Source organism: Sceloporus occidentalis, unplaced genomic scaffold, assembly GCF_023333645.1.
Source record: "Sceloporus occidentalis isolate IW3139 unplaced genomic scaffold, rSceOcc1.0.p SCAF_19, whole genome shotgun sequence".
Taxonomy (NCBI): Eukaryota; Metazoa; Chordata; class Lepidosauria; order Squamata; family Phrynosomatidae; genus Sceloporus; species Sceloporus occidentalis.
The window spans coordinates 11,154,648-11,181,304 of record NW_028316999.1 but is presented as its reverse complement, the minus strand read 5'-3'; the positions used below and the strand labels follow the sequence as shown (position 1 = coordinate 11,181,304).

The 26,657-nt window shown below is 37.1% G+C and overlaps 1 protein-coding gene across 1 annotated transcript in view; it reads left to right on the top strand.

Annotated features, from left to right (window-relative positions):
* The window catches only part of LOC149302397 (interphotoreceptor matrix proteoglycan 1-like), a 72,274-nt gene that overhangs the window by 36,950 nt on the left and 8,667 nt on the right, over positions 1–26,657 (top strand). Inside the window, exon 12 of the mRNA XM_089482459.1 lies at positions 22,557–23,377. Within this exon, the coding sequence (XP_089338585.1) occupies positions 22,557–23,377 (821 nt within the window). The remainder of the gene's footprint in view (positions 1–22,556; positions 23,378–26,657) is intronic.

Below are 26,657 nucleotides of genomic sequence, written 5' to 3'. Positions count from 1 at the left end.
AACATTTGGAGTATCTGGAATATAATACCATTTTAAAATCAGTTTCACGTAAATGAATGTTATAAATATACTTTCTTATTCCCAATATCGATAGTTTCCACTTCTCATAGTAATCTTTTAACGATTTATTTTTCCCATCTATTTTAAACATCTGTCCCAATACAACTTTATTATACTACTTTTAGTGGATGGTTTTTCCAGCAGCTAGACTGGGCCCCTTGAGAGAAACAATAAAGTTTACTAAAGGAACTTAAATTAATTCCATTAAAAAGATCTTCTTAAAGATTTAAATTATAATCCTTTTACTGTCGCTGGTGCAACCACTACCTTAAGCAGTCATCACTGGAATGTTTCTAATTTCAAAGTAAAGATCAGTAGGTACTCTCAGATGATTGCAGTAGATCTGTATTTGGCCCAAAAAGTGGGTCTTACTCTGCCTTGTGGAAACAGATGTGGTCAATTGGTCATTGACAGTGCTGGTGGTGACCTGGATTTAGATAATGAGCCAGAGGAGGAGGAGTCAATCAACACATCTTCCAGTAATTTATCTGTTGATGTGTTGCTCCTTTTTGCTCCTGTGCAGACGTAGCAGCTGCAAGATAACTATACCACTGGTTCCCCTACATGCACTGACGCCAGTAGCACCACCTCCAGTAATACTCTCATGGGAAAAAACTCTAGTATCACCACTATACCACTGATATACAGTGGCTTCGTAAAGTGTGGGTTTAGTTTAAGAGTATGGGAAATGCAAGTAAGATGGGCACACTGCAAGGTATAAATGATGTCATAAGGAAGTGAGCCTGGGTAAAGTGTTAGGACATCTCACCAATATTTGCTTCAGTCCAGGATGGTGACCGAAGATGTTGGCTGGTTGAGTGAGCGGATCACGAGGTTGCTGGCAGAGTCCTTGCATGCTGGAGTGGAGACACCTAAGGTAGTTAATTATATATATATATTACGTACCTTGGGAGATCGTCCGGGTCCGCTCTTCAGCAGCCTCAGCTGCTGCGAAGAAGGGGTTGACCCCCCCGCCTCTGCTCAGCAGCCTCAGCCGCTGCGAAGAAGGGGCAGACCCCCCGCCTCGGCACAGCAGCCTCTTATATAGGGAGGTTACGCACGCGCCACAATCAAGATGGCCACAGGGGAAGTGAGGTAACAGGACTTTGAAAATTTGGCGGGGAAACACTAATTGACACCAAAGCTTGTGTGCCTATTTAAGAGACTCTGGAACCTTCAGTCATTGCCCTCTGATGGTCATGCCTATCCCGATAGTGCCTATTCCTCATTACGTGTTCCTGTTTGATTCCTTGTTGCTGATCCGGCTTGTCCATTGTTACTCCTGATTTCTGGTATCCTGACTTCGGCTTGTCTGACCTTGTACCCTTACTCCGGTCCTACCTGATATCGGTGTCTCCAACTATGCTGTGCGTGACAATATATATAAATCTGGCTAATAAAAAGTAATAAAACAACTTAATTATTCGATAGTTGTGAGGTGTACATATTAAGCATTAGACTTGTACGTTCGGATTTGTACAAATTGTAATTCTAACAAAATTAGCTAATTCTGTTGTACGATTGTCCAAAACAAACAAAAATGATCAGTGGTTGGTCCAGCTAACACATATTGGGCTCTCTGAGTAGCTCTCTTATGCAGTCACCTTGACCTTTGATTAATAGGTACCACTTAAACTAAAACCGTAAGCGTAACAGTAAAGCTCCTGGAGTACAGGCTTATTGATACATAATGTAAAGAGTGAATATCTTTATTATGCACAGGGGACGGATACTGTGCTACTTAAATGTTCAAATAATCAACATCATCAAATCATGCATTTTGATAGATTAAGTACTTATTTATATCTGCTTTCCTTATTGCCGTTTACTTTGTATCATGCAAAATGTCATCTTCTAATCTTGGTGGGATACAAAAATAATTGGGAAGTCTTATTGGAAAACTTTCCCCTCTGTGAGATGTTGGCAATGCCTATGCATAACTAAATTAAATGCCTATTTAAATACTCTGTATATATTATATAATTTTTCCAAGAATATTAAAATATATATATATATATAAATTGTTTGGGTATATAGCTGAGCAAAACATTTCTGTAAGTGGAGGATTTTTTTTCCACATATAATGTCACACTGCAGATAATGTGGGATGGATGCATATCTCTGTATGAAGATATTTCCAAAGACTGGTTGTATGAATTTTAACATACTGAGTATGAGGGGCAGGCTTTTAATGCGTTTCATAGCTAGTTAAACTGCTAGTCAGCTGTATGGCCCATATGGTTTGAGATCTATTAAAACAGACGTACTGCCTATATCTGTTGTGCTTGTATATTTATGTTTGCACAATGCCGGGTGGAAAGGACATTATTTTAAGGAGAAATAACACAGTTTGAAGCAACTGAAGGAGTAACTGAAGGAGAATCAGAGAAGTGGTGCTCACCTGGCAATCTCCGGGTCAAACCCGGAGAGTTCCCAGGTATGGTAGTGGGTAATACAGTGAGGGAATTTACACATGAATGGGATATAGGCATATGCCTATCCTTAAGCTAAGATAAGACCAAGGGCTGATTGAGGTTTAAGTCTTTCCATCAGGAATAGATGGGCCGAATGGTTCTTATCTACAGTAAAACTGCATAAGTGTATGTTCCTATGTTATCTGCTTTGTACGATCTACTAGATTTTTTGCTGCATTACTGCTTCAATGATTTTTGGTTTATATTTAAATGTTATCTGTTTCTTTTATTTTGTGTTTTCTGTGGAATAATAGAAGGGAATGGGAATGAGTGGAAATGGAAAGACAGAAAAGGGACAGGGGGGGAGTATTAGTGAGTCACTAAAGAGAAAGGTTATGTTGCATTTAAGATAGGATCCTCTATTATGCAGAGTAGATATCTAAGGATTCCTAGTTGTAGGGTTTAGCAAACACACACACTTTAAATATGTATAGGTAATGATTACATACCAAGATGACTGCATAAAAAGAAGCACATAGAATATTCTGTTCTGTTGAAAATATGTATCAAAGACAAGTCTGCATGAAATGCTATATACTAATGTGTCTGTAAGTAAAACGGCAAAATAATTGAGTTAATGGTCCAAAATCTTAAAATTAAAGCAGGCTTCATGGGCATCTGCTTCCTTTACCCCCTATCCTGAATGGGAAGGTTTGGAAACATTTTTATTTGTGGGTATTTTGAAAATGTATGTAAAAGTATGCCTTTGTATCCTCATGATATCAATATAAAAATATGTACTAGCATAGACAAGACATCTGAATAGTATGGGTCTTAGTTATGTTCATTCATTGTAAAGGATAAAAAGGCATCAAAACCCTGAATTTAAAGTTCTTGAAACAAATTGGTCTCATGAAAGGCATTTGGGGATAACCTGCAGTTTCTTGAAGTACACTGGTTATTCATGGTTATTGCTGATAGTGATGTCAGCAGGGACAAGAGACAGAATTTAAGGGTCACTTTGACTTTCTCTTTCAAACATGCCAATGTTCTGAAGAAACTAGTCAGTGGTGTTTTTTTTTTTCAAGAATAAAATGATACACGAGGTAACTGCATTAAATTAAAAAAAGATCCCAGTGGATCAATCTTATTGAACTTTTTTAGATTATCAATCTATTTCACAAAGAAATGTTGTCAGTGGAGTTAAGGGTTAACTTGACTGACCAGACTCAATTAAGGCTGTATGTCCTTGCATGCTAAAACTCACTTAATAACTCACATATTTGCTAAAATACTTTGTTTGAAAGTATGTAAGTGCCAGTTTTGCTTATTACAGACAAGGGTATGCAAATCGAATACAGGTTTGAAAAAAAACCCTGGGTGATTGGGTGACTGTGCCTCACTGAAGCAAGGGCTGAACTCAGGAGGAGCCTGACCTCACTTTCACTGATGCAAACACACTGACACTCACACTCACACCAACACAACTAGACACTTTAATACCCAGACCACCCACATGCTCATACACTAGAATACCCTGTCACTCACAAGAACATTCCTAGACACTAACATACCCAAACTTAAAAGGAGTAGGATGAAAGCGCTAAAAGCTAATTTTTTAAAAATAAATAAATAAATAAATAAATAAATAAAGTCCTTTTTAAAACAAAGTTATTGTAGATGTAGCAGCCGAACCACTTGCCAAGGTTTCCTCTTCTTGGCTTGCACAGGTAGAGTAGTTCACAAGGGGGTTAGTGGCTGCGCTCTCACGGATGTGAATATATGAAAGAAAGAGAAACACAATAGTGCAATATGTCTCAAAGCTTATTTTTTATAAAATGAAGGCCGCTAGGGGCTACTCACATTTGGTGGGGGCTTCTTCAGTTAGCCCCAAATTATGCGCTTGGGCGATATAATCCTCGCCTTAAAGATTTCTTTGGCAGCACTATGTAATATGGGTTTCTTCAGTTACCATACCGAAAGACACATGCACACACACTAAAATGCCCAGACACACCCACACTAACATACTGTACCAAGACATACTTTCACTAACATACCCAAAGACACACTTCCACTAACATACCCAGACACACACCTCACATACCCAAAGACAAATGTTCACACACTAAATCCCCAGACACTAGCATATACACACACACACTAACATACTGTACCAAGACATAATTTCACTAACATGCCCAAAGACACATGTCCACATGCTAACATACCCAGGCAGACACACATGCATACTGAGGCAGACACTAACGTACGTATCCAGACAGACACTAACATACCTAGATACCAAAGCATATCCAGTGTGGCAGAATCCCTGGAATCATGAGTAGCCCCAGAGAGATGCAGAGTAGCACACAGTGACTTCATTTACCATTTTAATACCTAAAATACTATTTGTGTGGCCAGCAGTTCCACTTATTTTGACTCTACTTACCTGTTCCTCATAATTAGAAGGGAGGTGCTTAAATACCTGGCCTGCACTAAGGGAGAGAGAGAATCATTTTGCTCCCTGACATGAGGGAACAAACATCAAAGCCTGTGAGTGGTGAATATATAGTATTTTTGGCAACTAGCAAGCCCCTTAACATAGTCAGGAGAAAATACTTGTTTAATGAGAACTCAGCTGAGCAAGGATTCTGTTTTGTTTAATTTGATGTTGATTATTTTACCAAATGAAAACCAATAAAACAGGCAAAGTCATTTTACTTTATAAAACCTCCTGTGCGTGAAGTGTCTCTGCACCATAGTGGACTGTGTGCTGAAGTTGATCCTGGGACAAAAAGTACAATACCAATTGTTACACGAGGCAGACACACACATCCATGCCCAAGCAGACGCACAGTACATACAAACACACTAACATACAAACCCAGACACACACTAACATAAAGATACACACACACTAATATACCCAGACAGACACACACTAACATACCCAGACAGACACACACTAACATACCCAGGCAGACTCTAACATGCGTACCCAGACAGACTCTAACATGCGTACCCAGACAGACTCTATTATACATACCCAGACACACATACACACACATACAGACACAGACACAACAAAATATACAGGCAGACACACACTAAGATACCCTTTATGGTTGCCACATCAGCCATTTTTTCCATACATTTTCTATACATTTCACATGTTGCTGGTCATCACATTTAAAATGCTGACCTCTGTGGTATAAAGAATGTATAAATGTGTAACTGATTCCCTTCTGTGAGGTTATACATCCCACACAATGTAGGGGACAGCACATTACAGTTGTTGGCCAGCAACATATGAAATGTGTGTGTCCTGGAGGTTATATTTGGAGGCTCCTTCATTTAAATAATGGCATTAAATCACTTCTATAAGTTATGCAGAAATGTATTAATTTTTATTTTAGGTATTTTTTTTAGAAGAATTATTTGTTAGCTTGGTTGTTAAGATTTGTAAGCCACTAGACTTGTCACATTTAACGTGTGTGCAATGGAAGGAATGACAATTTTATCGGACTCACATGAATTAAATGAGAACATACAATCCTAGTTTCTATATCATTTTAAGGAAAATGATCAGTTTTATTACGTTCATCACACCTCTGAGCAAGATAAAAGCTGACATACTATATTTTGTGTCTGGCAGACATTGCTGTCAGGGTACGGTAGCTTAGGGGGAAAGTGTCATAGAACCTTGCAAGTCCTAAATGTAATCAGGCTAATGTGCTCAGTACAATTTATACATATGGAATCATTTTTCATAAGAGTCATTACATATTTTAAATGCTGACACTGGTGATGATGCAGTTAGCAATTAGTTTAGACTGGTTTCATCTCTTATCTGAATCACACTACTAGAGTATTCTGTTTCTAAACTTATACACATGAAATTTCAGGCAAAAATGTTACAGACCACTTGCAAGAAAACTCAGCATCACCAGTTCTTCTTTCTTTGAAAAGTACCTAATTGCGCAATAAGATGTACTCAGTAAAAATGCTTAGAAATTCAGTCTTTTGAAAAAGGTTGTACAATGGATGTTTTATTCAAAGGTAATGGGTTCACTCAATTATGGACTGTCACTCAACAGCTACATTTATTTAACATACCTAAAAACTTGCAGTCCCCAGATGAAGTCATGCATCCCCAAGACAATCCCCAATCTCTGGACAGGGCAGCAGCCCGCTCTCAGACCAAGTTCTGTCCAGTCCTACACCCCTCTACACCCCACATAAATCTTAGAGTCCCTACTACACATATATATATATATATTGTTTGGTCAGCAAAAATACTTCAGTATCAAACATGTACCACAGACATGGTGAAACTCTAAGGCCTCCAGTCTGTGAAACGGCATGCCACATTATTACTCATTGGTCATGACAGTGGGTGGCAGGTGTTATAGGGCTTCTGCCAACCGCACATTAGCCTAATATAACCGAAAGCCATTCTGGCTATGGTTATTATACTGGTGTGACCTTGCTGAAAATCAACATTGCATCTGATATTTTTTTCTACATACTGTGCTGAAAATCATAAATGCCAGTTTTTATGACTTTTTTTGTTTGTTTTTAGTTTTGTTACAAAGATGTGGCCATTACAGTTATTTAAAGTGGTATACACAATAGAACATATCTCATTACGCCATTTGTCCTTCATCATTGCCCATTTACTGTTACACTTGGAGGCATCCTCTCTATGTCGAGATTTCCCTTTTTCTATTTAAGAAATTGCACAGGTTTCATTGTCAGCTAGTGCTATACACTACTGCTTTGTCTTTAAAATACAAATCTATCTAAAAGACATAGAAATTGTGATTATATCTTATCATTGGTTATAAAATCATGTAGATAGTCCTGAACAACAGTGACCCTATTATATAATTTGAACATACAAATAACAGCAAGGTAAATTTCATATTTTATAAATGAGCCTTACTTATTTTCTTCTTGATATAATCTTCTATGAAACCTGGGGTCATAGGATCCAAAAAAGCTCATGTTTTGCTTGTTGATGTGGATCCATTAACAGATAATTCTAGCTGTTACTAATGTACAACCATACAATTCACAACCATGCTATATTTATCTAGATGCTGGCTGTGTTTCACAGACTTTAAATTCCTCAACAAAAAAGAATAGCTTCTAGAGGCCTTCTGATTTGCTCAAAATACAGGGAAGATCCCTGAATAAACACTGAATTTTCATATTAGATACTTTGTTTTTCTTGTCATGATAAAAATCCATTGAAGCAAATCATAAAATGGCTATGCGTGGAACTTTAGCAAAAAATATATCTCTGCATCGACATAACAATTATTTTGTATCAAAGCGGCATGCCACACAAGTCTTTGGAGATAATAAAAGCCAGCCGAAGTGTAAAAGCCTTAAATATGTCAATTAAAGATTGAAATGAATTAAAGCCCAAAGACAAGGAAATTTCTTATTGAAATGTATAATGTTCCAAATGAAATATAATGTGGAAAATGTAATTACTGTTTCTACATCACAAGAGATTAACAAGAGATTGACAAGAGAGCAGAGAAGTGAAGTAAATGGATTAAAGATTGGAATAAATTCCCGCTTCTACAACTGTGCTTTGAATCTCTAACTAGAACTGTTTGCAATGGCAACATTTTTAAAGTTCTCTCTCTGTGTTTTTGCCATTGAATGCTTTTGATCCACCTCCACATGTGTTTTCGTACCTCCTTATCATACCTGGAGAGTATAGGCTGTTGCATAAGTCTTCCCCTACTCTTGTGGGGCATGACTAGTTACATTAAGGAGCAAAGAAAAACTGTCAAGAAATGGGTGGAACGGAAGCCTCTGCCTTTCTTCAACATGCAAGTCATGAGGAGTGCCGGTTGTGTGTGTAAGTGTAAATAAGTATGTAAGTGTGTATAAGTGCGTTACTCCATGCGTGTATGTTAGTATGTGTGTGTAAGTGTTTTACCGTGTGTAGGTATGTTACTGTGGGTGTGTAAGTGTGATAATGTTTGTGTGCGTATGTATGTATGTGTGTAAGTATGTTACAATATGTTACTGTGTGTAAATTTGTTAGTGTAAGTATGTAAGTGTGTGTGAACATATGTTAGTATGTTAGAGTATGTAAGTACGTATGTTAGTGTGTGTAAGTATGTTAGTATCTGTAAGTACTATACTACTTGTAAGTGGGTATTTTAGTGTGTGTATAAGTACAGCTTCAGCGGCAGGGGAGGGCTGGCAGCCTAAGGCCTGGGGGGCAAGTCAAGTGAAGTGGCTCCGCCCCCTCGCACTCACCTTTCACCCCTCACGCTGCTCCCATCACTATGCAGCCATCAGACTGCTGGAAAACTTATCTAAACGGCCGCTGGGTGCTGATGCCACCGGCCGGAGCTACTTTAATCCTTTTTTTTTAAAATTTATTTAATATGCCGGATCGGCTTGCCATATTAAAAATAAATAAAGTAATAAAGTAGCTCCGGCCGGCAGCATCAGCACGCAGTGGCCGTTTAGATTCGATTTCCAACAATCTGATGGCCGCATAGTGATGGGAGCAGCGTGAGGGGTGAAAGGTGAGTGCGAGGGGGCGGAGCTTTCACCCCTCACGCTGCACCCATCACTTGGCGGCCATTGCATACGGCCGCTGGGTGCTGATGCCGCCGGCCGGCGCTGCTTTAATACTATTTTTTTTTTATTTAATAGCCGATCCGGCTTGCCATATAAAATTTTTTAAAAAAAGTATTAAAGTAGCGCCGGCCGGCGGCATCAGCACCCAGCGGCCGTTTAGATTATATTTCAGGTGGCCTGGGGGGCAATTCCTGTTCAGCGGCGTGGCAGCTCATGCAGAGAGTGCAAGCTGCATGGGAGATGGGCGTATACACACACTACCACAACATATAATATATATTTCTTTATATATATTTATTAGACTTACGCATTTATTTTTGTACAAATGCATTTTCGTGCCAAATTTTACCGTTTCATCCATTCGTCCGTATAACGAACCAACAAATGCAACATTGGCTGAAAGAAACAAAAAACAAATGTGTACAATACAAAAATCTATGTTTGTTCGTTCATTTGCTCTGTCGCTGTGGCCGCCATTTTAACTACACTAAGAGAAGGAGAATCTCGACATTTTGCCTGCACTAAGAGAAGTGACATTGAGTGAACTGATCTTCATTCATCCAATCAGCTCACATTAGGCTGAGGGCTTGTCCGGTGGCTGTGCTGCATCTTTCAAAGAAAAAAAAGCAGACCCAAAAAATACTAGAGCCTATATATCAGAGATGGGCAGGCAGGGAATCCGTTTATTTCACTGTGACTGCTTTTTATGACACTGCTGTGCTGCATCTGAGCATTTTACTGAGTGAGATTATTCTGAGACTTGGTGAGCCTTAGACATTGGGGGAAATAGTAGGCTAAGACTCTCTAAGGTTTTGATGTAATTAATATCATTCATTAAGTTAATTATTTACTTTAATTAATTCCATTATCATTTAACTAGTCCACTACTGGTAGGTTTATTTGAACAGTGAGAGACAGAATAACAACAAAAAAATCCAGAAGAACACATTTCAAATAAGTTATAAATTGCATAATAGTATTCCAAGTAGGGGTATTTTCTTGTTGCCAAAACCTTGCAATTGATGTCTTTACTGCTAAAAGCAGTTGAATAATAATTTATCTTTTTTTAAGGGGGAAGTTATGCATATTGAAATGTAAAAGTGCCATTTCTGGGTCTTACTTTACTTTTTTCCAATTATTGCCTAGATATCTTGGATTCTGCTAGACCATAAATGTCTGATCTTAGCACATCCCCACCATATATATATGAAGGGCATTTGCTTCTTCCCTGATGAAAACAATATCATGACCAGTAGTTTATGTAATACTGCCCCACAGTATCTAAAAAATCAGCTCCTTTGTGCTATTACAAAGAGAAAATCCCCATCAACATATCATAGTGATCCTCCCCCTCCTGTCTTCTCTTTTATCTCTCTCTCTTTTCTTTCTTTCTTTTCTTTCTCTACGTTTATTAAATCACAAAGGAGTTATCCATAACGTTGGACACATGTTTAGAAACTCTCATCCACCTGTACACAACACCATCTAGCAGAACCTTCACCCAACACAATACGGACAGCCCTGAACCAAACATAATCCTCAAGCCCTTCTGACTTTCACACAACACTACCTATCAGCCCCTCTTGGTTCCCATGAACAGCAAAATCCAGCAACCCCTTACCCCTACACACTACACAACCAGGCAGCCCCTCCTTCCTCCCACACAATACTATGCCAATAAAATAGCCACAAATAGCCAATAACGTGGCTTTGGGATATCTGATGGCCTCTCACAATATATGTACATAATGTCGAAAAAATTCATAGTGGATTTGCATAGTTTTATGCAATATATTTGTGCATATTATTTGATCCACTGTAGCATCTGTGTTATTCTTAGAGGTATTTGGTTTAAAAGTTAGGGGCTACTTTCCTTATTTGGGTGTTTTACTATTTGTGTTATGTAACTATATTATATTTTCATTAAGTATGTGTGGTTATATACTATGTAATATAATTTTTGAGCACCAACATTATGATATTTATCCACCATTGTGATATTTATCTTATGTGATAAGTGCTTCTTCCAGTTGTTGATTTCTCTATTTAGATTTGTCCTAAACAGTGATAAATCTCCTTTACATCTAAGGCCAACTATAACAATTTGCTATTTGTTTCAATGTAATAAAATCTGATTTTTGGTTTGATCATATTTGACATTTTCTTTTCCATATTAAGAAAAGATAAACAACATTATCGGAGGAACAAAACACAATATACATTAACATCCTTCTGATAATCAAATAGTTAATCAGGTTGTATCCATCCTGGTTTTATGTGTAGATGAAGAAACATAAGATTTTAGGAAAACAGGTAAATTGCACAGCCAGGTAGTCATCAAAGGTGACTTAATTTGTCAAGTTGATGATGGACTGATGAGTTTGTCTAGGAGTGATGGGTGCTGTAGCTCAACGGTAGTTTAAATGTTTAATATTCCAGCTTTGTGATACACTACAAGACAATTGATCTAGCACATTAAGCAATGAGATACAAATATAGAACTTAATAGAACTTAAACAAATGTAGTTATTCATGTGGTATAATTTTGCCTATTGTCCCTCAAGAAAAGTCAATTGACAACTGAATAAAAAGTCAGATGATATACATTTTATTTTTATGGGCTCGATGTATTCATTATGAATAATAAAAAAAAAAGATTCAAGAGCATGGCAAAGAATCTAAATGTTCTATTCCTTTTTACAAATCAAACAATTTGCTTAAGTGGTTTGCTGCAGATCGTTAGGTGCAAAATTAATTCCTTTTAAGACCTGCCATTGTGTTTTTCTTCTACGGGTAAGGAATACGCCAAGATGTAAGATTTGATATCCAGATAATATGATTTCTCTCATCCCCAACTTCATTCACATGAGTAAATTACCTTTTTCATTGTATGTCAGAGTCATGCAGTTTGGAGAAACTTTGGTGAAGTTATAGGTTTGGTGTTTTGAAACACTTTCCTGGAATACCTAAGATTCTTTCCAGCTTAACTGTTACCCTGTTCACAAAGCAAGGTCCTTAAAGAGATTGTTTGATGAGTTTGGTATGGAGGAACTCAAGCAGCCTGCACAAAGCCCTGACCTTAACCCCACTGAATATTTTTGGGATGAATTGGAACACGCACTGCTAGCCAGGCCTTCTCGTTCAACATCAGTGCCTGGCCTCTTTTGGCTTAATGGGCAAAAATTCCAACAGACAAACTCCAAAATATTGTGAAAAGCCGTCCCAGAACAGTAGAGGCTCTTATAGCTGCAAAGTGAAAGGATGTAAAAAAGCCTATGCCCCTAAAAAAAAAGCATGTCTCATGGGCGATTAGGAATGGGCGTTTGTATGGTTTAGTTACATTCTAACAGATGGTTTGCCATAGGGAATATGTAAAATCCGTCATTTAGCTTAGAACCTTTCACAACACTACCTGCCTATAAAAGCCCATCCATTTCCAACTACTTGTCATGAAACTTTACTGTCTTCTTAGGTTAATTCAATATTTAGAAAAACAAGAATGCCAATTATGGTTCAATGTGTTTTATTGGGATCAAACAAAAGGGAGCAATTTAATACTTTGATTTATCTATTTAAAAATGAACCTTGCAGTACCTTGGCCAGGGAACAAAAAAAGTTTAAAAATACAGTTACCCAAACTAATTAAATGAACCGTTTTAAATAACCGAAAGCCATTGTTATGTATCATCCACACTCAGCATGCATACCGCTGTACTGCCTTCTGTGGTCCCTGGAAAGCACCCCACTTGACCAGGTACCCCAGACAAAATCCCAGATCACTCCACTTGCATTTTCCATGCCCTTACACTTCAAGGGATGTATTGCTTTTCTTTTGGGCTGAATATTTAACATATATTGCATGTTCCATAGCCCTACTTTTCATTTAAAATGCATATATATATGCACAGAATTTCTCTTTTGATCAGCCACTTCCTATTGTCATTTTCAATCAGTTTTGCATTAACAACAGCATAAGGAACATAACTTTCCCGATTCGCTTGCCAGTGGCCTTCTATAATATAATTTTTAGTCAGCTATGCTAGGAGCAATTTAGCATTTGATGGAATAATGTCTTCAGTAGCAGTCAGTCACATTCTGACCATGTTATTATACAGAACAATGCTGTAGAGTTCACTGAACATCTGGAAGGAACAAATGATGTGTAAGGCAGCTGAGGCTACATTTTATTGTTTGCATGTAATACAGTTATACTTCCATCTCCTCGTTTCCTCTTTGCATTCGTTAACATCTTTATTGTACTCCTGGCTCTCGCTGAAGATACTTTGGAAACAGTAATAGTTTTGGAGACCTATATTGCTAATTTCTTTGCTATACCTTTAAACCAGGGGGAAAGATAAATACATTAAACTGGATAAATTAAACAATTGTACATTATAATTATTGGTAGAGTAAAATTAGGTTAGGGAATGAAAAGACTCATTGTCACACCATAAAATTTGACACATTATGTATAAATATTTGTCAGGATTGTCTACCAACCTAACAGCTACATCCTATGTCATGGTATCACATTTTCGTATATTTAGGTTGGGAGTTTCCAGCAGATTGGGGTTAATGTGTGCTTGTGACATATATAACCTATTCTCCACAATGTAAGAATATTTGTGTCATGTATTCTCCCAGAAGAATAGTAAAATTGGTGCATTGTCTCCCAATATATTTGGTATGGCTACACCCAGGGTGGCTGGAGTCTTGTTCATGCACCCCAAGAACTAACAAACACTCTAACACACATTCACTTCCTACTTACTACTACTTGTGAGCTCAAACATTCGCACGCTCTCCATTTCAGCTTACTGAAGCTCTAGTCCTTCATTCCTCTAGTACAGGGCCGTCCAACGTGCGGCCCGCAGGCCCAATCTGGCCTACTGGACTTCAAGGTGCGGCCCACATGCTCACTCACGCGGTGGTGTTCAAAGCGGCTGCCCAGCTGTGACATTCGAGGGGGCGGGCCCACAGAAGGTGTTCCTCGTGGCAAGGAGAGGGTCATCACATCGGAGGAGAGCGGGAAAAAAAATGTAAGTATTAACATGAAGTGTAATTTCTGCTAGCTTTTGCTACTGTGGCAGCCTGTGCATGATAGGAGTGTCATTGCTATAATATTATATTAAATATATATGATTACTAACAGCAATCACACTCCTATCATGCCCAGGCATACCCAGATTCCAGCATGTACTGGCTGACTTGGCATGATTGGAGTGCAGTGGCGACTCTAGAAACAATATATAGGGGGGGCACACAAGATACCACAGTCAAACTGGGGGGGGGGCATTAATAATTTCCACCATTAAATCATACCACTGAAAAAACAAAATATATATAATGTGCTATGGAATGATACTTTTGTTACTGGACAATACAATACTTGATCATTCAACATGGGAAACCTGAAGCCACAATTTAGTACGACTAATCCTTGAAATAAATATTACAGAGTAAACAACACAATACCTTAACTTTTCCACTACATGATTTCAGGGCCTAATATTAGACCCTGCTGCCGATATATATATAAATATTAGAACCTGCTGCTGATATATATATATATATATATATTAGCCCCTGCTGCCCATATATATTAATATTAGCCCCAGTTGCCGATATATATATTAATATTAGCCCCTGCTGCCCATATATATTAATATTAGCCCCAGTTGCCGATATATATATTAATATTAGTCCCTGCTGCCGATAGCAGGTATAGATCAACACATTAACACACAAATACAGCTTTGCATGTATAGATCAATTGAAATTCACTTGTGATCTTAGCACTGAAGGTATATATCAAATAAACAGAATCAGACATACAAATCCTGTATTTGCAGGTATAGAATAATAATATATGAAACGTAGCATAGCAGATATGGATCTACAGAATAACACACAAACCCAGCTTTGCAGGCACAGATCAATTGGAATTCACATAAAAACTCGGCATTAAATGTATATTTAAAACCACCTAAATTACAGGCATAGATCACAGGTTGCACACCCCAAAGTCAGCCCTGGTGTCCACACTGCCCACAAAGAAACTGACCAGCACCCAGATAAAACACATAATATTTGCCATCTTTGTCCCATATACACCCTGCCTGTGCCATCTTGGTCCCCAAGGCTCAAACATCCTGCTAGTGCCATCTTTGCCCTTCCACAATTATACATCTATGATACACACAAACACATTAACTCATGCGCTCCCTCATTCAGACAACTCATCCACATATTAACTCATGCTCTCCCCCATTCAGACAAATCATGCTCTCCCTAATTCAGACAATTCATCCACACATTAACTCATGCTGCCCCTCATTCAGACAATTCATCCACACATTAACTCATGCTCTCCCTCATTCAGACAATGCATCTCAATCATTCACACTTTAGTTCAATTCAATATTCTTACTACCCTCTTCCTCACTATGTACCCCCACTCCCTCCCTTATCACTTTCTACCCCCACTCTCTCCCTTATCACTTTCTACCCCCACTCCCTCCCTTATCACTTTCTAACCCTTCTGCCTCCCTTATAACTTTCTAACCCCTCTCACTCCTCTCCTCCTTCTCCCTCTTTGTATTTCACTCACCTTTAAGTCCTGCGGCCGGAGAACGAGGCTTCCATCTTCCTGCTCTGCCGCGGCTGCTTCACTGCTGGGCGCCGGATATGACGTCATATACCGGCGCTCAGCATGAAACACCGGCACCGCGACGGAGGTAGAGGCCTCGTGGAGGAGACTGAGGGGGGCCGAGCGGTTGCCAGACGCCCCTCTCTCTCCTCCATGTTAAAAAAACCAAAAACGTTTGAGGCTGCCCTGGACTTAAAGTCCCATTGCGGGACTGTCCCGGGCAATCCATTGGGTGGTTCCAAATTCGGCGGAGGGCAAGGAATAACCTAGGGAGGGCAATTGCCCCCCCTTGCCCCCCTGTAGCGACGCCACTGTTGGAGTGTGATTTCTAACAGCAATCACACTTCTATGATGCCCAGGATCTAGCATGATTATTTTCGGTGCGTTGTTTTGCCAAATAAACCCTGTACTAATGTGCATTATAAAGCTAAAAGGCCATAAAACACATACAAGGCCCACAAACACATATATTTCTGATGAAGTGGCCTACTGCAGAAAAAACTTGGACACCCCTGCTCTAGTAAAAACAAATTGGTGGCCCACATTCACAGAGTTGACTATCTAGGTGAAGCTCTGTCTGTCCAATATGTCAGTACAGCTCATTTATGCTATAAGGGAAGGCCTCACAATGACATCTAATGCATTAAACTTCACCTGGATATTGATGGTGGGTCTCTGCTCCACATTATACAGTAAAGAGTGAATAACATAGATGCAGTTTAAGTGTGGCATTGCATTTTCACTATATATATATATATATATATAAAACACTTTCAAAAAGATGGTCAGCACTCCAGGTCTTTAAATTGACAATTTCATTTTATTCAAAGTCAGGACAGGATGAAAGTCAGTAATGACTGAAACGTCGACTTGACTTTGAATAAAATGAAATTGTCAATTTAAAGACCTGGAGTGCTGACCATCTTTTTGAAAGTGTTTTGTATGGAAACTGCTGGTTACTAGCACCGGGCTTGGAATATTTGGAATGGTGTGCAATGGACTCTGTGAGTAAATATATATATATATATATATATATATATATATATATATACATACATATATATATAACCAATAATATACCCGCTTGATTGAACCGATCCATGAATTGCTATGGTAATAAGACCAATTTTTAGCTCTAAACTACATTTCTAGCTCTAATATATGGGAAACAACCTCAATCTTAATAAATCAATACGAAGTCAAGTTACTCAATAACAGGCCTAAATTGGGCACGGCATGAACAACTGACTGCGTAAGCAGTATAAGAAGAAAAAAACAGAAAGAATATTCACTGCAGTCTTCATTTTTCTCTGTAGAGAACATCAATAACATTATCTAGGGCATCACTTAATCTCTTCTTTCCATTTTGCCTCACATTTTATTTTCTCATTTTGTTTATAGTTCATCTTGTTTTCCAATTATTTACTTTACAATTTTATTGTTCAATAATAATGAAAGATTGAGAAGAAAACACCCTTATTAAAGTATATTATTGTTATCCACAATACCTTTGTGTTCCTCTTATATCCACTTTATCCTTATCTTGTATGTATATCGCATAAGCAATCCCAACACATGCAGCAGAAGGAATCAGTTTCTTTTTTTAATGTACCTTTAGCTGAAATGTGAATTGACCAGGGATGATGTTTTATGCCTAGAAAATATGCTGCAATCATCTGAGACTTACCTCTGTTTCAAATAAATATTGGGGCATTTCAGCCAGAGTACCAGTTATTTATGGCGTACTGCACTTCATGGCCCTGTATGAGACATTGCATTAAATCAGCACTGGATTAAAGGATTTGTGGTCCTGGAGCTGAAATTTTGACTGCACTTTATAACAGTCCTTTTTTCAATGCAGTGCCATCTGGTAATACTTTTAGTCATTTTTTTGTAGCAGCATTTTTTTTCAGCATTATTTGTTTTTTTTTCACCTTGTGAAAAATATTAAGCACCAAAGGTCAGCGTTCTTTTTTTCCCAGTCTCATGACACCCAAAGGCTGGTTGGTTGGACCTCAGTCCCCCAACCAGGGGACTTAAACATAGTGGGGGAAGGTAGGGTCATTTACTGTATGGTTATGTATGATACTGTATGGTTATGCCTCCCATACATATTTTTTATGTTTTTTAACCTTCATCCCCGATAGCAGGTGCTATAAGGCAAGTTCTCTAATTACTCCCTCACACAGTTGAAATTGTCTGTCTCTTTTCGTTAATAGGGAGTCTCAGAGATCCCTGTTTTTTGTAATGATTTTGTATTTATTCATACATATATATATATATATATATATATATATATATATATATATAATATATATAGGTTTCTGCTGATAGATACAATCATTTTAAGCTAGTAAGTAATCAATGACACTTGTCCTATTTTTGTTTAATCTATTTTTTTAATCCTTTGTGCTATCCTACAGACATCTTTTATTTGAAAATTATTTTGCAGACACACTATTTTTGTCCTATCTACTACTATTTGTTTCTTTGTGACTGTATCTGTGTTCTATTTAAGTCATTAAACAGTATTTACTGTTCATTATTATATTATTCTAATAGGGATGTGTGTAGAGACTATAGGTGTTCTTAAGGAGTTGTATGGGATCCAATACACACAAACAATACAAATTATATATATATATATATATATATATATATATATATAAAATCCTCAGTGGCATAACAAAAGGTGTTGCAGGGGTTGTTGCTATGAATGGACTCCTGTGACCTTTATCGCTGCTAGTGGTGCGGACATCTCTTGTCCTTTTCCCTTCACATAAACACCGGAGGCACAATCTTATGATGAGATAATGTTTCCAGAGTATACAGAGAACAGACTTATCTGCACTGCACTAAACCACCAGTAACTAAAATCCCCAAACAACCCTACCCATACGATGCATACAGAATTTATTACATAAATAAGTCATTCACATTTCTCCTAGTGCATTTGTATTATAACCACAGTTGCCTTTTGATTCAATATGAACACTAAAGTGGAAATATGGAGAATTCTGCATATAATAATACTCATTGTGCTGGCCCCACTGAATGTATTAACAGCTACAAAACAATTTGGTTCTCTAGGTTTAAAAATACATCACATAGAATATACAATTTGTATTCATTTATAGAGAATAATAAAAATCTGTGTCTGACAAGTAAAGTGATTTACCCACAAATAGGGTTATAAGTAGTTGAGACACCAGAAAAAAGTCATTTACGATTACAAAATTAAATGCCTTATTCTATTTTTTTATATCCGCACTTTTAAATCAGTAGAGGATATATACACGTAATACATTTTAATACCTAAAATGTACATGTAATTTTTAAGCTTGCAGAGAGGGAATATTAAAGTATTTTAACTTTGATGGGCTAGGGATAAGGATATGATGGAGTAAGTGTGTATGTGTGTGTGCTAGCATACCTGCACCACGGGCCAGAAGGTACCAGCCCTCCTCTGGCCATGTGATATTTTGGGTGACTTTCCCTGGTCAAACACCACGCTTAGCTGATTCTTCCTTTATAGACTTTAATAAGTCTGAGTATCTGGGTAGGTTATTAAGACTGAACCAGTATATTGTCTACTATAGGTAGTGTAATGAGGATTCATGGTGTTTGTCCAGTAAATTGGGCTAAGATATACATGGACCTAAAACATTATATATTGTAAGATATTTACCAATATTTCATTTCCTAGATGTTGCAAGCCACATTGTGGTGTTTTATCTGTGGGTCAAGGTAGAGGCCTTGTGTGTTTTGCAATTAAGCCTGCACGTGGCCAGCAAAAGGGATTAAAACAACTTTCAACAGTTGATGTCATTAAAAACACTATTTTCAATGGAAAATTGTGTAATACTGGTAATGAATGGACTTCCTGCTTGGGTTCCATGATGCGCGCAAAAATTTATTTTTAAGCAGCCATTTTGGATGAGACAACTGTATACAAGGAGGGTGGCATCTGCTGGGTGGGGGTGCGAATAGAATGGGTTCTTACAGAACTGTACCTTGGATAATACATAGTGAAATTTGTGAGGATGCAACATGGTTCAAACTATCATTATGAATTCTAGATCTATGTAACCTTCAACCATCGGTGCATAGGCTGGTGTCTGATCAACTAACTTTTCTGTGTAAACAAGTGTGCAACATCCATTTATTCTGATATACAGAACATTTAGAGCTTCTCAGATTAAACAAAAGAAAACATATTCATTTCCATTCAATTTAAAACCATGCTTTTGGCTGTTATGAGCTTGTAAAAAGTGAAAATCAAATGTATTTATATTTTTTACTTGATTTGTATTCTGTCAGCCATTACATTTTATGTTTCTGGCGATTCCCAAGCAATAATACTTAAAAAAATTGTTGTAATGACATAAATGTGTCCAGACAGTAATAGCAAAAGAGCAGCTACATTTAGACCCCATGCAGTAGTTCAATGGTAATAGCATGGACGTTTGAACAAACATTGTTTAAAACAAATATGCAGTATTCTTGATTAAATAAATATTGAGTGGTTTCATAGATGAACTAATTTATAAACAGAATGCCAAATGTTTATGAGATTCTCATAAACATAAAGTTTTTAATCAGGACTGCAGTTTCAAGGACATTATATCACGGACATCTCTTGTCATGTTGATAGTCTCAGTGGAAAATCACAGTAATGACACTGAACAACAATAACTTGCATTGTAACAGATGTCTAATTGGGTGTGAAAGCATAGCACATTTCACTTGTAGAACCTCACGTCACATCTTAAGACTTTAGTCGTTTTGTCATTAGGAGAAAATGACATGATAAAACCCATACAGATTTGAAAACATTTGTGTAATGGTTTTTTTGGGTTTTTTTGTTTTTGTTACAATGAAGAACTCCAATTTTTTCTGGAAAATGTGTTTGTCCTTCAAATGTCCTGCACGTATGAAAGTTTACTGTTGACACTTGTGTTCCTTTACATATAGTTAGGTACACAAAGTCCAGCTTGAGGATGCCAGAGCCCATTCCTTCAACTAATTTTTGAGCACTTGGTTTAAGCTAAATTCTCCATAATTCACTTGGCGGTCAAAATTAAAAATACTTAAAAAAACACAATTCTGCTGGACACGGGGGCCCTGGACGCCTTTATCTGGCAAGTAGCTCTTGGAGGGTATAATAAGATATTAGGACACAAATGCAAACATGCATTATGAAGAGAATTGTTTCTCTCAAGAAAGACCAAGCATGGACCATTTCTCTGTTGGCAGACAAGCTTACTATACTGCCTAGGGTCCTGCAAACGATGTATGCACTGGGCCTTGCAGCCAACCAACACCATAAAGCAGGGTGCCTGTCATACATACTGTATGGTGAAGAACAACACAGGGATGTATAGGATTATTCTGACTTATCACTTATTTCCTTTAAAAGTAGTTCAGTGTTTGCATGGATTTGACTATTTTCCTTTAAGTGTGCAGTTTAGCTTACTCTGCTGAATTAAAAAAATATATATATATAACTAAATGCATTGTCATTCTGCATAATTCTTCATACTGGTTACTGCCCAAACGTTTCATGAGAAACAAAAAAAGACCTCTTAAAAGTTTCCAAATTGTTTTATGTGATTAAACCTTCAGAGGAAAGAATGAAATGACAGAGCTTTTAAGCATTATACGCAACCTTGAAACCCTTTTTATTATCATGTGTCATTATGATATTGTTATTTCATTTACTATATCCTACAAGTGTGATTAAAAATGGCGAAATAAATTGACTTTTAAAAGATCATAGTGAAAAAACTAAGACCTGATAAATTAAGACTAGGCGTTGAAATATCAAATCTTGAGGGAAAAAAGGCACTTTTCATTTAAAATTTTCAGTCTTGATCGAATAATATAAAAAGATTGGTTCTTTTTACTGGGGGTCCATATTTAAAATTCATTATACAGAAGTGCAATAATTGGACTGCAGCCCTATAAAATACATGCAACATCAATGTTACAGGTAAAAGGATCTACCTGGTCACCCTATCAGATCACCTTTTTCCAATATGTAAAAGAAGCTACCTTTAGCATACTAAATGACTTAATCAAGCACACACACTTAAATGCCTTATCATTAAGTAAATCACCAAAATCAGAAATCTGCACACACTCCCCACAGGAACTCAGGTGCTTAGCTGTGCCAGGAAGGGCCAGCTCCCCAGTAAATCAAAATAGAAGAAGGCTCCAGGCACTCAAGGGTTCCATCAGGCAGATTTATTGAAGGAGAAAGACAACAACGTTTCGACCTCACGATTTTTATCATTAAGTAAAGTCAAGCTGAAACCTGAGAGTAATTCTACTCCTGCTAGTTACATGAAGTTGTATGTTTTATGTTTTTAGACAAACCAATCACAGAAATCCTTTATAAAAATTGTATTCTGTTTCGAAGCTTATATTATCTGTGACATAATTGTTCATTATAGTCATAACATTTTCAGTCATGGAATACCAACTGCAACTTAAAGGGGAAAAGTGCTTCTTTGAGCCTGGTTACTAAAATTGTCTTTTTAATTTTACTATATATTGCTTTTAGTGTGATATTACCAAAACGTAATGTGTCAAAACACAGCTGTGAATATTCATTACATAGGAATATCATATTTATATTTTTCAATAATTACTTGTATATTTCCTAAAGCCAATGTTGATGTTGTTACACTATATAATGTGAAATGTTGTGTCATTCATACTTAATGACTACTGGAGTCATTCAATTCAATCAAAGTTTAAAACACCATTCAAGAGGTTGATGACTATCAAAATTGTTTTCTTTTTTTCTGCAGCAGATGACCATCAGGTTGACCAAGCTGAATCATCTGGGGATTATCAATATAATAAACCGACAGATAACAATTTTCTTCCATCCCATTCCCCATATTTACAAACATCGGAAAACCTCAATAACACTTTTGCAGAAGATGAAATACCTTCAGAAGGACTGGATTTAATTAGTACTATTGAAACATTGCCTGCTTATGTAGACACAAGTTATTTATTAGCTACCACACCAGGATCTGAAAGTACCATAATTGAACCTGCCTTTAATATATCATATGTGGAACCTTCAGGGTTACCTATGGGCTACCAGGAACCTACTACACAAACTATTCCAGAAACAACAGGACTGATTACTGTAATCCCCATTGCCACTGAACCTCAAATGTCAATAACAGGTGACAAAAAAGTTGTAACAAAGGAGACTTGGCTACCAGAAATAATAGAAAAGACCCATGTTGCCCTAGGTGATACAGTAACAACTGTGGAAGGAGATTTTGTGATAGAGAGTTCTACGTTCATGGAAACCACCGTCACCACTGCAAATGTTGCTGTTAGTGATTCTTCCATTGAAGCTGAAACTGAAATGTATAACACTGCAGTAATACAGGCCAGTGGCTACTCTTCAGCTCAAGAAATACTTTCCAATGACACAACACCTTTCTCTGATTTAAAGCCTCTGTCTTCGACCTCTGAAATATTGGCTGATAAAGGAAAAGATCTTGTTGTGTTCTTCAGCCTGAGGGTGACTAATATGCCATTTTCTGATGATCTGTTCAATAGAAGTTCTCCAGAGTACAAGGCACTTGAACAACAATTCCTCCACCTTGTAAGTAAACGTTTATTTCTTTTTAAAAAAACGTTATACTTTTATCGTTAGTTGTGTAAACGTAACAAAAGAAAGTAAAGTTTACTTTAACACCTTTCATTGGTTTAGAAATGTTGGTAAAAGCGTGGGAAAATAATAAAACAAGAGTATTGTACAAAAGGTTTAGTAAGGCAAAGGGATGAATAATTAAATAACATCTCAAATGTCATCTATGAAGGCAGACTGAAGAATAATTGCAACCTTTGTGAACTATAACAAAAAAGTCTAGAATCCCCTGTTGTCATTTTATAATCAAAGTGTTGATACTTTGTCAGACTTGGCTCTTCTCTGAACCGATAAAAGGATTACTGATCTATCATACAGAGGCAAGGGAATTACCTAGAATAACTCAGTAGTGCTTTTTGTAGACAATGAGTAGACAGGATCATTAGATCATTTCTATTTTTTTCTATTTTATTTAATGGTAGCCGTATAGGAGGAATTAACACATTGCCCCAATATTTGTGCTCAGATGTATAACAACAAACAAATCTTTTGTCAATTTGAATTTACCGGTTGAACTTTTTTTCCCTGTTGGCATCATGATTCCAGTAAATATTTATAGAGAATCCAGTTGTTAATGTCTCCAATTTAACACAATATTAGGCCATATCTTAAAAGATGATGTCCGAAATGTATACACCTTCATGGTGTGAACTGCAATCAAAATTATAATGCCGAAGCATTTATTTAAGTGCAAAAGACAAGTAAAAGGAGATCTAAAAGTCAAAATATGTTAATGGTCAACAAAGATACAGGGGCAGACTCAGAGTTTAATTTCAGGAAGGGAACTCCCACTAACACACCCTAGCAAAATCAGAAGCTAACACACACTGACACACTCATACAATTACACAACCAGACACATTAACTCACATGCACGTAAAACTTAAAAGCACATCTGGTCATTCCCTGCCCATGTCCAATTTGGGATATCTTTGAAACCAGCCAATTCAATTTACCCCAGCAAACCATATTTTTTTGAAAACTAGATACCCCACAGAGAAACTACGGGTCGCTGGAGTGGCATTGCGTCACACCCCACTACCCCTCCAACCACGTTCATGGTTAGTTCTGCACACAACATCACAAGTTGACGGACCACCCATTGACTTCTGCAGGACTGCCCATGTTCCCGAGTATGCTGATGACATAAGTGCGGCCAACAGCTGGAGATGCTCACACACCATGTGGTCTGGCATATCCAGCTGTTTGCCGCTGCAGCACCCCCTGGAGCAGGTGATCAGGTAAGTATGTAGCACTGTCTGCCCTCATTTGTACATTTTCCCAAAATGCTAGATGGCCAATCCCAATTCCCCCAAATCCCAGCAATTCTAAAAAAAAATATATTCCAAATACAACAAAATTCAAGTGATAAAGTATTAAGCATGTGTGCATGAGATAGTAAAATAAGCATAGAAGATTTGGACAATTTTTTTAAAATTCAGTATATTTAACAGAAAAAACAAGTTTGCTGGGACATTTAATATAGGTGATTCATTAATGAAACAGTGAGTTGAAGGTGATTTGAGGTGGCACTATCTTCAACATTAATTATGAAGCATTGCTTTTGGTCAATTTCTCTTGTAAGAAACACTTGAGTAGCCTAATTTATAGTTACATTGGGGACATGGCAAATGTGCAGTATGCAAGTGACCTTCCTATAACAAAAAAAAGATCAAACGGTACATTTGTTTTTCCAAAGAAATGTATTTTACCAGACCGTAGCATTTTGACAAATACACCTTGGTGGGACAACAACAAATAGTGAAATGTTGATTTCTAGTTAGGAAACACTCAGATTCATCGTATGGATTTCTAGTTAAAGTTCAAAATGAATAGCCAGTTCAGAATTAACTTAACTTTAACTGACTTGGTTTGGTTTTACTTAGTCTTATGGTAAGTGGGGTAATCTTTTCTTTCTAAATCCAATAGTAATTTCATATATTCTACAATTAAACGTACCCAGAAATGGCTCCAAAGCTTATTTTAATTCTGGAATTCCATTAAAACAGTTTGGTTCTACATAGGTAATCACATCATTTGTTTTGTAATTATACTTAATTCTTTTAAATTAATATATGCTTTACAGTTTAGGGAATTGGGGAAAGCCAATTTTTTTTTGCTTTGAAGAAATACTCCCAGAGACCCTCTCTGTCGTTAAATTGCTTTTCAATGTACACCCTCCCCATTGTAATAGTACTATGTAATCTGCTGGTGCCGTATAAAAAAATATACACATATACCACATATTAACTAATTAACTAATTGTGTTGGAGCTGCCAACAACTCTTGCCTGAAGAAACAAAAAGTATTAATGAATAGAGCTACAAAGCTCAAATTTTTTTTAAGGCTTCGGAAGCTTTCATCCTGTTTCTAGTTTAATAAATTAAATTGAATAAATGTGTATTGAAACTCATTGACTACCAGCATGTTGGGCACACAAGAAACCATCCTTATCCTTGGTGTCTGCAGGCCATGGCTTGAACCCCCCGAGCAGTTAGTCAATTTTGATGTAATCAAAGAAGTTGGAGGGTTTTAATGAATGAATCTTAAATGAGGCTTAATGAAAGTCTTAATGAAATTAAGAGATTAATAAATGAAAAGAGAACGGAGAAAGCAGTAAAAAGGTAAAAAAATTCATTGATTAATAGGTAAAAGGGGAGAGACGGTATAGAAATGGATGGACCTATCCTTTGATTCTGTGTTTTTTACACCTTATATGTCAATGCTCCCCCAATTTTTTATTTTTTTTTTTACTTTTTGAAATCATGTTATAAACATCTACAAAGAAGAATTAGTAGCTGTTAGGAAGAAAGGCCAGTTACTGGAAAATGTAATATTTTTACAGAAACTAGAAAAGTCACACATACGTTAAAAAAAAAACTACTGAAACTTTTTGGTTTTGGCATCATTTCCTCTTTAAATACATTAAAAGTGAGCCTTTTAGTTTTTCCATTAAACATTTCGATTTTAATTGAATGCTCATCATGGATTTCATGATGGTATTATACACTTAGAGCTATAAGAATTTATATTTCAAAATCCGGTTTTTACTGATTTAGGGCTTTCCTGGAAATGTCGCATTAATAAAAAGGAAAGGACAGGTGGAAGCTTGGGAAGATGCCATGATAATGCCAGTATGCAGAGGTGCAGCTGTAATATATCAGTAAAATTTATGTAGTAATATAAGCAAAGTGATTTAAATCTGATCCAAAAGTGTCAACTCAGAACATGCTCA